Source organism: Pseudopipra pipra, chromosome 2 (assembly GCF_036250125.1).
Source record: "Pseudopipra pipra isolate bDixPip1 chromosome 2, bDixPip1.hap1, whole genome shotgun sequence".
Classification (NCBI taxonomy): domain Eukaryota; kingdom Metazoa; phylum Chordata; class Aves; order Passeriformes; family Pipridae; genus Pseudopipra; species Pseudopipra pipra.
Window position 1 is genome coordinate 87,482,140 of NC_087550.1, and position 12,656 is coordinate 87,494,795.

Below are 12,656 nucleotides of genomic sequence, written 5' to 3' on the forward strand. Positions count from 1 at the left end.
GTTTGGTTTTTTTAGCTCTTTGCTAGACAAATACTATTAGTGATTTTTCTCATTCACACTAGTCTTATTTCAAGTTATTTTGTGGTTTTTCTAAATGACAGACATGCTAATAGTTTCTGTTCTTCGTTTGTTCGGATGATAAAGCTTGTGTCAACTTCTGAAGTTTATGTTTAAATATAATCTTACATGGTTAAACTGTCAAATTGAATTCTATGTTGTTTAAAAGCAATCCCAGGAACAGAGCAGAGAAGAATAATAGGGAGCCAAGTGCCCACATCCACAGAGAGACACTGAGGGTACAGCTCAGGAGCATAAATGAGATGGTGGAGAACGGAGTTCTTCAAGTCTAATGCTTTTGCTCACAGTGAAGGGGCAGTTAAGTGGTTGGTGTGTCCTAATAGGCAACACATTTCAGAGGCTTAATCATGTGGGTTAGCCTCTGAAATGAAGGGAACTAGCCCGTCTCTGAGTACTGCTGTTGAGAATCTGAAGCATCCATATCTTCCTAGGAAAAGGGAAAACAATTCAGCGCAAGGCTAAGCCACAGAAAAAACGGGAAGAAAAGGACAGAAGAGGGAAAGGAAAGCAACAAGAGGATGAGCTGAAGGATTCCTTGGCAGATGATGACAGTTCTTCAACCACAACAGAAACCTCAAACCCAGATACGGAACCACTGCTCAAAGAGGTACAGCACTGCTCAGGAAAGGAGCAGTTCCTACTTCCTGTTGAAGTAGGAACACAGTCTCTTTCCGCCACGCCACCCTCAGCTTTCATATAATACCCTAACAAAGGAAGAACATTAATTAAAAAACATCTTTCCCGATCCTTGCCTTCATTTCTCTATCAAATTTGCTCCTCTATGAGTGCAAACATTCTTGAATCATGTAGTCACAGGACTGAAAATGCCTGGGTGACTGTGGCTTGAATAAGCCACCAGCTGCCAGCAGCATTGTGGGAATTGTTTCTCAGTACCCTCCTGGCCTATTCTATTTGCGGAATAAAATGCCACAGTATGGACACTAATTTCACTCCATAATTAAGGTGTATGCTAAATCCATGTCTTTTGTCAATTACAAAGGGTCAGATCAATGGTAGTAACTTGTCAGTAAGTAGCTAACTTAATTACCTCATACAATACCCCTACCTTTATTTGACTCATTTGGCTCACTTGCTTCTAGGTAATAAACTAAATCCCCAGTTTGTGTAGTGGGACTAAACAGAGCAGAGGTAATTGCAAAAGGAAGAAAACAAAGCCTAAATTGACATCTTAAATTTGAACTTCGGAAAAGACTGGGGGGGAAAATAAAAGGAAATCCATGTGATATATTTTAAAGGTTATGGTTTAGTAAGTTGTCACTTGAAAATCACCACTGATTTTTTTTCAAGATGGCTATTTGAGAGTATACGTGTATTTAGAAAGTATTAGAAGTACGGTTAAAGGAAATAATAAATTGAATGGTAAAGTGTCTCATATTCTTTGCTTTGTTGAAGAGTCTGTTTTAGGTGGCCTGGACTGCGTTACAGCAGATGCAGTAAACGTCTCAGTACAGAGCTAGCATGTTATTAAGTAGACTCAGAGGCCGTGGCTGGAGGAGCTGTGTATTTGCAAACACCAGATCTGCTTGAAGCACATTAATTTGCTATTTCGATTTCTACTTCTCCAAATAGGAAAAAATAGATACCACATTTTATAGGTAAACTCACTAAGTAATAAAAAGAGAACTTCAGTGCTACAAAAAATGCTCATGTTTTCCAATAGCATTCTTTCCTCAGTCCTGTTTATACTATGTTTGTTGTGATGCAAGAAGAACTTTGCTTTTAATTAATATTAATATGTTATGTCTTTTATAGGAACCTGAAAAACAAAAGGGAAAAGTTATAGCAGAAAAACCTGAAAGTGAAATAGTCCCAGTAAAACAGAAAACTAAAAAAGTGCTTACAGGTATCAAGAAAGAAATCCCTGTAGATGTGAAAACCAGGTAAGCATAATAAAGGCTTTTTTAGTAGGGAAAGTATTGTGCTTGAAGGGAAGATGTATTGATAAAAATCTCTGTATTTGACTGTTGTGGCTGCCGGTTTGGCAAATGCCAACAGCAGGTACCTTTAAGCAGTTTCTTCTTCCTTCCTTGATATCAGGGAATATCTGAAGCTTGTAAATAATAAATTAGTTAAAGGGGAATATAGCACATAAGTAAAAGCTAAATCTAGACATGAAAATCAGGCAAAGCAATGTTAAGATTTTTATAATCGGCATTGCATACACGAAGTGGGGTTAATGTTTCTAGTGGCAGCACAGTGAGGCAGCGCCAACAGGAGTGCCTTTAGTTGCCACTGGTGAAACTGCAGCCGTGCAGTTTTCATTTTCATATCACGGAGTAAGGTCAGAGTCTTGGATATGTTATGAAAGGAGGCTGCTGCTGCTGTCCCGTGGTGTCAGGTGGTTGATTGCAGAGGACAGAAATGGGGAAAATGAAGAATCTTAGTCTTACTATAGCTAATTCATTCCAAAGTATTATTCTGAAACCAGGTCGCTATCCAAGTGCCACAAAAGTAAACTTTACTGAACTGAGGTGTAGTATATTGGCTATGTTTTCCCTGTTGCTGTATTTAATAGTAGACTGAGTTCAGTACTTAGAAGAAATTAATTTTTTTCAAAATATTTCTCAAAACCTTGCCTGGTAAAGTCTCCTCCTTATCTTATTTATTCTTATCATTATGTACTTTCCTTTATCATATAACTCAGAAGTTTGTTACATGTGACAGTTTTCAAAGACCACAATGAGAGCTGGTTTGGAATCCTTCTTAGAAGAAGGATCCTTCTACTAGAAAGTGTGAGAGATGGAATCAAATACCTACAGAAAAAGAGCAATATACAGCCAGATGAATTTGGTGGTGCATTTGAATAATTTTATATCGTTGACTAAAAAACAGTCCTGTACATTTAGGGCAATAGCATATTAGGAGCACATGATCTTAACAGGGTTGTGTGGGGACAGAGTAGAAGAAGGGTAGTTGCTATCTCTTGTTGCCTCTCTATAATCAAACAGGTTTTGTAATCCTGGAGCTCCAGGATGAAAGCTGCTCTTGGAAGGTGAGTGAGCCCTAATACAAATGTGGAGCAGTGTGGGTAGAAAATGAGCTAGGGCTACGAAGGGTGGAGTTGCATATAGGAGAAAAACATAATTCTGCTTATTCATAAGAAAGCCACAAGAGACCACTGTTTCGTTAGAAAGCATGTATGGCCCATATATATAATGTGTATGTATGTATGTGTATAAAGTCCTTTTCAGCACTTCAAAATAAATGAATTTCTGTTTTCATTTAGTCCCTTGGAATTGTCTTATACTCCCTCACTGGAAAACAAGCAGCGCAAACCCTTTCCATCCAAGATCTCTACACAGCACCTTTTGACGAGTGGGTCTAAATCAAGAAACCTCCCCAAAACAAGAGGTAGTGTGAGACTGTTTTTTATAAATACATCAAGACTTTTATTTGGTTGTTCGTAACCCCTCTTGAGTGCTTAATTCTAAGTCTGGTGTGCGAAGAAAGCTGTTCAGTTTATTATCCATACACTTGCTTTTCTTCTTTTGTTTTAACAGGTCCAAGCAGTAAATTAATGGAGAGCAGGCCATCAGTATTAGCCAAATTTCTCCCCAGTGGTTCTGGGCCAGAGCTAGGAAACACAAGCAGCTCAGAAGGGGAAAAGGATTCTCCACCACCAGAGTGGGACTCTGTGCCTCTCCACAAAGCTGGCAGCTGTAAGTAATCATTAAACAATGGCAGAATGAGTCTTCTGCAATTAATATCTGTAGATAGAAACCTGTCTCCTTTTCACTGCATAGCTATGCTGTGTTTTTCTGCTGTAGACCCCTTATTGATAGCATCTGATTTGATTTGGGAGGTTTGAAAATGGTGCGGGCAGAATATGGACCATTCTACAGTTCTTCAGTGATGAACAGGATTTAGAAGCTGCTGGAGGAATTGAGGAAATGAGAATTACTGCTCAAAAATATATGCATTTTCTACAGCAGATGGGGTTTTGGTTGGTCAAGTCTGCTGCAGCCAAAGTTGAAACTAATTAGATGATTTGTCCTTGAGAGGGAACACTGAGAACACTTTAATGCAGTGGTTGGCAAATGCTCTTACAAGCATTTTCATTGTGTTATATGTTCCCTTGTGTGGGAACCAAATCACCTTCCTCTTGGTTGCTTGTGTGAACTTAAATCATCCCTCTCCACAGCACTCACTTGGAAAGATTCCTTCTTCTGTACAGATCTGTTTGTCTTGGCACTTTTGTTGCAATACAGTCTCTCTGAAAATAGACGGTAAACCTCAATAACCAGAGGTGAACATAGAGAAGAAACTGCTGCTTCCATCACTGGGAGCAAACAGCCTTTGTCATAATTCCTTCATTTGAACAGAAAGGATAGCAGAAGTTCGAGAAGCCTTTGTTGTAATATAAATACTATGAAAGATGTTTTGTGTTTCTCTCTATAGCTACAGACAACCTTTATAAGCTCTCTCTACAAACCCTGAATGCAGATGCTTTCCTGAAACAGCGACAGCCCTCACCGACACCCGCCTCTCCATCTCCTCCTCCTCCCACATCATTTGCTTTTGGGCCACGAGGAGGCACTTACAGCAGCATTGTGAACAGCAGCTGCAGCAAGTGAGTCCAGATCGGTGCCTCCTACTGATTTCACGGACACTGAGCAGTTGTGGAACCTGCCTGTTTCACAGGGTGCATCTTCCTTTTCTCAGACCCGTTTCCTCTTCCTGTGGAAACTGCTTTTTTGCAGATACACCACTGTGCATATCTTGCCACACTATTTTTATTTTTCTGGTGGATTGGAAAAAGGTGCAATTACAGGAACTGTTGAGCTGTTGTGAAAGTTTTTGTAAATTCTAGCTTAAATTGCTGGGTTTTTTATCAAACTGCTGAAGTCCAGAACTTTACTCTTTTTTTTTTTCTTTTTTTTTTCCTTCTTTTTAGTGAAACGAAAAGCAAGCAGCCTAATGGTACCAAACATAAGCTGTCAAAGGCAGCTTCTCTTCCAGGCAGGAATGGTAACCCCACTTTTGCTGCTGTAGCTGCAGGTTATGACAAGAGCCCAGGTACAGAACCAGTCTGGAGTTGTAAATATTTCTGAATATTTCCTGAATGTTCTGTTATTTTGCTAGGGTTTATTTACTTATTTTTTACATATATATTCTTGCAGGTGGCAGTGGTTTACCAAAGGCTTCTCCAAGCAAGATGGATGTTTCCAGCAATATCAGCATTTCCCACACAGTTGTTGACAGTGATGGCTCTGACAGGTAATTTTTATATTCTCTAGGCAAATACCTGAGCATCTAGAAAAGAAGATTGTGAGCTATTAATGGCATTTTGAAGGCAGTGACAGAATTCATTCTGGTTACTTTTTTTTAAGCTGTTTTTTAAAGCCTGAGCACAGCATCTCTCACCTTGCATAAAAGTTTAGAAATTGAAAGTGACTCAAAACTAGAAAGAAGGATGTTCTGCATGTGATAGGAACTGCCCCTTACACAATCTTGTGTTCTCAGGCATTCGAACAATGAGAAATCAGCTTGGCTCTCTCAGTACTGAGGAGTGTGTACCAAGGTCTCTTGAAATAGTTCACAGGCAGAATATCTTGCTGTACAGCAATACCTTTCACTCCCAATTTTAACACCAAGATCAGAACTATCAGTGGGCTTTGTGTTCTGAGTAGGAGCAGAATACAGCTACACTCAGTCACGTTCCCCAAGGCACGTGTATTTTCTGGCATATTTTGGCAGTGAGTCCTGATCTCACTTGTAAAAAACAGTGTCTGGTAACCTTTGTGGAATAGGTAAGAGACTTGAATTCAAGCTTCAATATGCAAAGGAATTGTTTTTCTGAGTGAAGTTGGGTGGGGAAGAGGGGGTGTTTGTTTTTGTGAATGTTTCTCACGGGTTCCAGTTAACTCATGTTATTTTCAAGAAGCTTGCCCACAAGCCAGAGCATGAGCATTTGTATCCCTTCTGAGTGGCTCTAATTTTTACCTGCTTGCCAAAAAAACTGTGCTATGGCTTGGACCCTGTGAGTTTGCTGAAAAACTGTTCAAAAGAGCTGCTCTCAAGTTGTGTCTATGCTCAATCTACAGATTAAAGAGCACTGTCTGTATTACTGTGTTGCTCCAAGGTGGGTGTATACACAGGAAAATGGTATTTCACTGAGATCCCTTATGAAACAAAAATAAGCTGATTTCAAAACTCTCAATCACCATTAAGTACATATATGGTTAAGTATATACACACACTTGTACATATACATTTGTACATAAATCAGTAACTTAATGTTGTCAATAGTACTGTGTTAATAAGTTGTGTATTGCTTTCCTGTTACTCCATAATATGTAGTTCGGGTTTGTGGAGTCCTATCAGCAATCCCAGCAGTCCTGATTTCACGCCTCTCAACTCATTCTCTGCATTCGGACATTCTTTTAATTTAACTGGAGGTGAGTTTTCCTTTTCAGATATTGTTCCATATTCAAATACAGGTAAAGAAATGGTGTATCGCCATTGCATAGTCTTAAGTGCAGACAGCATTCCCATCCTCACACCTAAAAGGGGAAGACTGTGTAGGATAGTGTGTTAAGAATTTGGTGATATTTTCTGTGTTTCAGTCCAGAGAAAGTGTTAGTGGAAATTCTTTGAGTGTTTGATGGCCTGGAAATGCTTGGTTTTGGAATTTCTGATATTTGAATTTTTTTCTTAGTCTTTTCCCCTCCCTCCACCCCTCCTCCAAAGCTTTACTGTAGGTCTCACAAGAGTGCCAGTAGGCCTGTGGTTTCCTGAGCATAAAGACCTGCATAAAACCATTGCTCTGTAAGTGAGGCAATGGCCCCAGATGACCTGCTGCTTTCCTCTTGTGTTTTCCTCCAGTATTTGTATAGCTGTACAATGAACTGATGCATACTAAGCCCAGCAATCAATTCCTGTATTTAAATATTTAGGTAAACCTTTAGTAAATGACACAGAGATGGGCAGGCAGGCTATACCACAGGGCATGCTCTGTGTACTTGGAAGATTTCCATACAGTATTTGGGGATGCATGGTGTGTTTTAAGGCAGCTGCAAAAGATGATAAGCAAAGCAAACTGTGGCATCTGCAAAATGGATAGTGTGTCGACTGAAAAATGCTATCTACCAAAAAAAGTTGTATGTCTGCTGAGAAATGCAAACAATGGCAGATGCTGCTGCTGTGGAGTTTTTTCATCTTCATCAGCAACCCTTGGCACCAGTGACTCTGAGGGACACCAGTAAGAACCTGGGACCAGTTCCATATGCAGGGAAGAGGCGAGCTGGGACTGCTGGTGCTGCCCTCTCCTTTTCATAGCAGAGATGGGGATGGGGGGATGGGGATGGGGCACCACCAGTGTTGCCTCCTACCAGGAGTCACCTGGGAAGGGAGTGCTGTGAGGCCAATGAATGCTGCCACTACTAGAGGCTCCTTCAGCCCAGTCACCTGCTCCACCTGTAGTTACCTTGTGACCAGGAACTGCTAGGACTCTCAGTATTGCTGCATCCACAGTTGAGTGTGTCCACAATCCCTTAGGCTTGTACTGAATTATACACAGCAAGTGTTTAACCCTTTTTCCATCATAACCGTGACTAACTTTGTAGCCACTGTCTGGTGTCAGCCAGGTGACATGAGATCTGTATTACTGTGTGACCTCTTCTAATCTCACTGCAGCAGGACCTGCAAGAAAAGTATGGGGAATGACTGTGAAGAGTGTTATTCTTGGAAAAAGAGTAAGAGTAATGTACTCAGTTTTATTTCATTTTATTTTTAGAGGTTTTTAGCAAACTTGGTTTAGCTCGATCTGCGTATGGGCAGGATGTTCAGAGAAACTGGAGTGAATTCAATAATGTTCCATCATCCATCTGGGATCCTTCAGCTACAGACTCTGTACCCTCCTGGCCAACAAGCTCGAGTTCCCCAACTCATACGACTGCAGTAAGTATTCAGTCCAAATACAGTGTTTTATTACTGTTACCAACTTGTTCTGTATCTCCATCTAATTTAATTCAGAGGATTTGGGGGTGAAAAAAATTAACTGAAGAATAAAGGAAGAGGGAATTTACAGATACTCATCTTTGTGTAGTTAAGTTGATATGGCTGTCGGACAAAGTCTGCCTGCTTGCAGATGATGAATCCATGTACACTGGATATTTATATTCACATAAAAATACTTCTTACGAGAGCATCTTGCAGCACTTAAAGTGTATTCCATTTCAGGATTTTAGAAAGAGGTGTTCTGTTCCTGTGCAGTGGCTGGGCACTGGCTCAGTCACTTCTAGTTTGAGGGACAGTTGCAAATTAGCCAATATGATGACTTTCAGACTTTGATTCTGCTTTCTGAATCCAGCATTGCACCTGCTTGTAAATTAACAAAATGTCCCCAAAAAGCTTATCTAAAAGACCTTAAATATATTCTTTTCAGCTTAGAAAAAACACTAAAGGACTGAGCATAAAGTGAAGTCTTTAAACTGACTACTAATTTTGATGGAAATCTTGAGTATAGAAAAAGAACAAAAAACCCCACCTTTTACAGGTTGTAGCACCACACTGTCATCCTTGTGCCATCCTTCTGTCAGACTAAAACTTAGGCTGCAACAGCTGCCTCCACTGCCAGCAGAAATCATTCTTCATGTTGACTTCTGAAAATGTTTTTGTAGTGAGTAATAGGCAGTGTTTACTTCACCTGGGAGCAGTTCAGATGGAGTGGGGGAGGGTGGGGGGGGCAGGGGAAGCCGAAGAAGGTCACACAGCTTCTTATATACACAGACTCACTGATCCTGCCCTTGTCATGTGGTTACACTGGAGCTGGAACCTCTCTAAAACTATGTAAGGAGAGTTTTTTGCTTTTTGGTCACATGGAGGGCAGGTTTCATCAGCATTTGATGGAAGGAGGGCTTGAGGACAACCGGAACAAGCTCTCTAGCTCCTAACTCCTATTTCCTGTCTGCTTCTGAAAAATATTTGTAAGTGTGCTTCAGGAAACATTGAGACAGAAGCCAAGACAAATGGTATAGAAGAATTGTCAGTTACTCCCTTTAAATTCTTTGATTTAGGGAGGAGACATTTTAGGAGCTTATTCAAGGAGAAGGTCACTTAATAAACAAGAAGCAGCAAACTGACTGAGACATTCAAAACCTTTGTAATAACAGTGATTTTTTTCAAATGCTTATGGCAAGCCAGAACGGGAAAGCTTGGCTTTTCCTATTACTGGGCCTCCTTGCTCTAAGTGCTCAATAAGAGAGCAGGTACCAGGCCAGGGCCCTGCCCTTTCCTCTATTTTGGCACAAGAGCCAAAGCCATTGTTGCAAACAGCACTTAGACAGTGGCTGTTGTGTTACCCTTTTTTCTAGGAAGGTTTCAGGGGAGTTGATTTTGATTGTTTTCCTTCCTTATTCTAACTCCTGCTTTCCCCTTTTCTGCACAACTGTGCTTCTATACTAAATAGCATTTGACTTCTGGGTCCTGTCTCCCCTCAGCCTTGGCTGCAATGCTGGTATTTTTATCCAAGTTTCTTTCTAAGCACATTCCCCTACTCCCCTTTTCTCTGTTTCTCCAAGTGTAGTCCTGCCTGCCAGCCACTTTTTACCTTCCTCTACCAGCCTTCAAAGGGCATATCAGGCACTCTTCTGCTTCTTTCCTGGTTGCTTCTGATTTATTTCCCATAATAGGGTGGACCTTTAGTGTGTTAGGGTTTGTGCCTGTGCAGCAGAGTGAGTGTTTCCTGCTGCAGGCTTAGTAGCCTAATGCTTGTATAGCTTAAATATAACCATTTATTTGTGTGACAGTACTACACTGTCACCCTGATTTGGCTCAGTTTCTCAGTGACATCAAAGAGTCCTAATGACATTGGCTGGATTAACCCCCGAGTAATGCTCAAAGCTCCTGTCCAGCCCTTGGTAGCAAATTCTGTGAGGACCCTTTGATATTGTGTTAGCGTCCAACCCATATCAGGTATGATTAGGTTGAGCCTATCTTCTTCATTCCAGGGGAGAGAATAAAAACCTGAAATGAAGAAATTTTCAGAGTCTACCTTGTTTTCTTTCCTAAAGAGATTTTAATTTAAATCTCCAGATGCAGAGAACACTGATACTGGTTAACCTTTAGTGTGTTGTTTTCTAGAGGTGGAGATCTTGGGAAGGGGTGCCCTATCTCTCCACCTAGTGAATCCAAACATAAGGATGTTTGTACCTTAACAGCAGTTACTCAACAAGTCCACTGCCTTTGGGATGTATCAAGTTTACTGTATATTTGCAAATTGAATTTACAGCATATGTACATTAAATCTGTTGACACTGAGATATGTGGTGTGCTAAGCCTACATGTGGCAGGTTCTCTGCTAATATTAGCATGAAAGTTATGCTAGCCTTTCCCATCTCTGTCTTTGGCTGCTTCTGGGTATCACTTTCCCCCACACCACGGGTTAGGTTCCACCTGCTTGTTGCTTGCTGCTGTTTGGCCTTTAATAAAGCAGTTGACAGAACCTGGGCCTTGTTCGTTCCTGCATGTATTCTCTAGGCTTTCTGTACCTGTCCTATGCATCCCAAATGCATTTGTGACATGAGGCAGCACACCTGCATCTGCACCGTGACCACATCAGAGGCTTCCAAGTGTCTTGAGCCAGGACAAACTTACTGGAACTCAGTGATAAATGGCTAGGTCTCCTATCCCCTCTCCCCTCATCTGGAAAAGTTTTGGATGGGGGGGGAAAGTATATACTGGGAATATGGGGGAGGTACAGTGGGGCTGAACACAGGTAGGTTCATCCAAAACAGAAATGTCTGAATACAGGGAGATAAGTTTGCAAACAGCTGGAAAAGAAAAAAAAAATAAATCATAAAAGGACTTTGCTGTTACCTTCCATTGCAACTTGAATTTGTTGGTTTTTCAAGACTTGAACCATGTTTATCTACCTCATTCTAACTAGATTGTTTAAGCTTGAGTGTTCTGGCCCTTGTGTGTTTAAAGCTTGAATACTCATAGTGCTTAAATTAGCAATGGTATGGGGATGTAAAAGCTCAAAATGAGAACAGCGTAAAAGCCTATGATGTGATTGCACTCTGCAGGGAAGCTCCCAAATGTGTTCAGTTACATTGTAGTGCGGTTCCTGTGGGAAAGCTCTCCTAAAGGGAGTTCAGAACTCCATGTTGCAGGGAAGACAGGAGGGGTTCCAGAGCAGGCTTGCTGCTGCTGCTGCTCAGACACTTTTCTTTCAGGGGGGCTGTAAACAAGGTGAAAATAGAGGTTACCAAACTGCTGCTTACCTGGCTCTGTCTTTACTGCAGTCAATCCTTGGCAACCCCAGTGGCCTGTGGTCCACCACTCCGTTCAGCAGTTCCATTTGGTCAAGTAACCTCAACAGTGGCCTTCCTTTCACCACTCCAACAAACGCGTTGTCAGGCATCGATCTCATGGGGAGTGAAAACTCCTCTGCTGCTCCTCCGCCACCTGCTGCTGCCACTGTTGCCAATCCTGCTGAAGACATGGGACAGACCTACAATCCTTGGAGAATTTGGAGCCCAACGATTGGAAGAAGAAGTTCAGATCCTTGGTCTAATTCACACTATCCTCATGAAAACTAAAGTTAAGTAAAAGGAAAGAACTCTTATACAGGTCATGATACAATTCTGAATGCAAATTTTTGAAACACCATTTTCAGGCCGTTGCTGGTCATTGCTTCCCCCCCCCACTCCCCCCGTCAGTCATGCTTTCATCATTTGCTCCTTTCTAAAGTCTGTCCTGCAATATGATAGTGTGAGATTGCAGATAAGCTTGAAAAAGTCTGGGTGTGGTCACAAATCCCAACTACAGCTGAAACCTGTAAATATGAACAGTTTCACTGGTTTCATATTTTACCATCCGCCATCTTTAGGAAACAATTTGAACTATAAAATGGTCCTGGCATGCAATACTTTTATGAAAAGTACTGGTTTGGTTTTTTAAATTTTTTCCAGTGTTATCCTCCAAGTTCTAATTTAAAATCAAAAAGCACTTTGTGCTAAAATGCAGAGTATTTTTTTAAAATAAGGCTTTGTTAACACAGGTTGTAAGAATGTAAAAAGGAAAAAAATCAACAAAAAATACCAACAAATCCAACACAAACCTTAAGAGCAAAGTGGCTGAATGTAAGAGCATTCTGTTGAGACTGTAATACACTTTGTGCTGTTTGTACATTTGTAAACCTGAATGCATTTTTAAGTTGAACTGAAATGCACACAGCCAAGACTTGTGGAAGAAACAAGATACCTTGTGCATTTCTTACAGATACAACTTTGGGTTGTACTTTAAAATAAATACCGCTTTTTTCAAGATTTGTGTGCTATAGCTCTGTTCCTCACATGTTTTCTGGACTTGAGCGTGCATGACTCTACTTGGTGTTGCCTTTAGGCCAGAATCTACTGTGCACAGGGCCTGCATTTCCAGAAACTTCCCTGCAGAGGGGACCTGGCTTCTCAACAGTGTGGGTTTGTATCATAGCAGAGAAAAGAAACTCTTCAAGGTTACACAGTGCCATGCTCTTGAAAATCCACTGGATAGCAAAAACCTGGAAAAATGTCTGTGCTGTTTTGAGTTTCCAATTATGAGGCATAATAGCA

General features: G+C 40.9%; 1 protein-coding gene across 1 annotated transcript in view; it reads left to right on the top strand.

The window, feature by feature from the left end:
- Positions 1 to 12,369, top strand: part of TMEM131 (transmembrane protein 131) — a 94,058-nt gene extending 81,689 nt beyond the window's left edge. Inside the window, exons 32-41 of the mRNA XM_064646252.1 lie at positions 510 to 685; positions 1,852 to 1,979; positions 3,326 to 3,450; positions 3,600 to 3,758; positions 4,498 to 4,669; positions 4,994 to 5,115; positions 5,220 to 5,316; positions 6,400 to 6,497; positions 7,835 to 7,998; positions 11,346 to 12,369. Coding sequence (XP_064502322.1) covers positions 510 to 685; positions 1,852 to 1,979; positions 3,326 to 3,450; positions 3,600 to 3,758; positions 4,498 to 4,669; positions 4,994 to 5,115; positions 5,220 to 5,316; positions 6,400 to 6,497; positions 7,835 to 7,998; positions 11,346 to 11,642 — 1,538 coding nt within the window. The 3' untranslated portion in view covers positions 11,643 to 12,369. The remainder of the gene's footprint in view (positions 1 to 509; positions 686 to 1,851; positions 1,980 to 3,325; positions 3,451 to 3,599; positions 3,759 to 4,497; positions 4,670 to 4,993; positions 5,116 to 5,219; positions 5,317 to 6,399; positions 6,498 to 7,834; positions 7,999 to 11,345) is intronic.
- Positions 12,370 to 12,656: the final 287 nt, after the last annotated feature.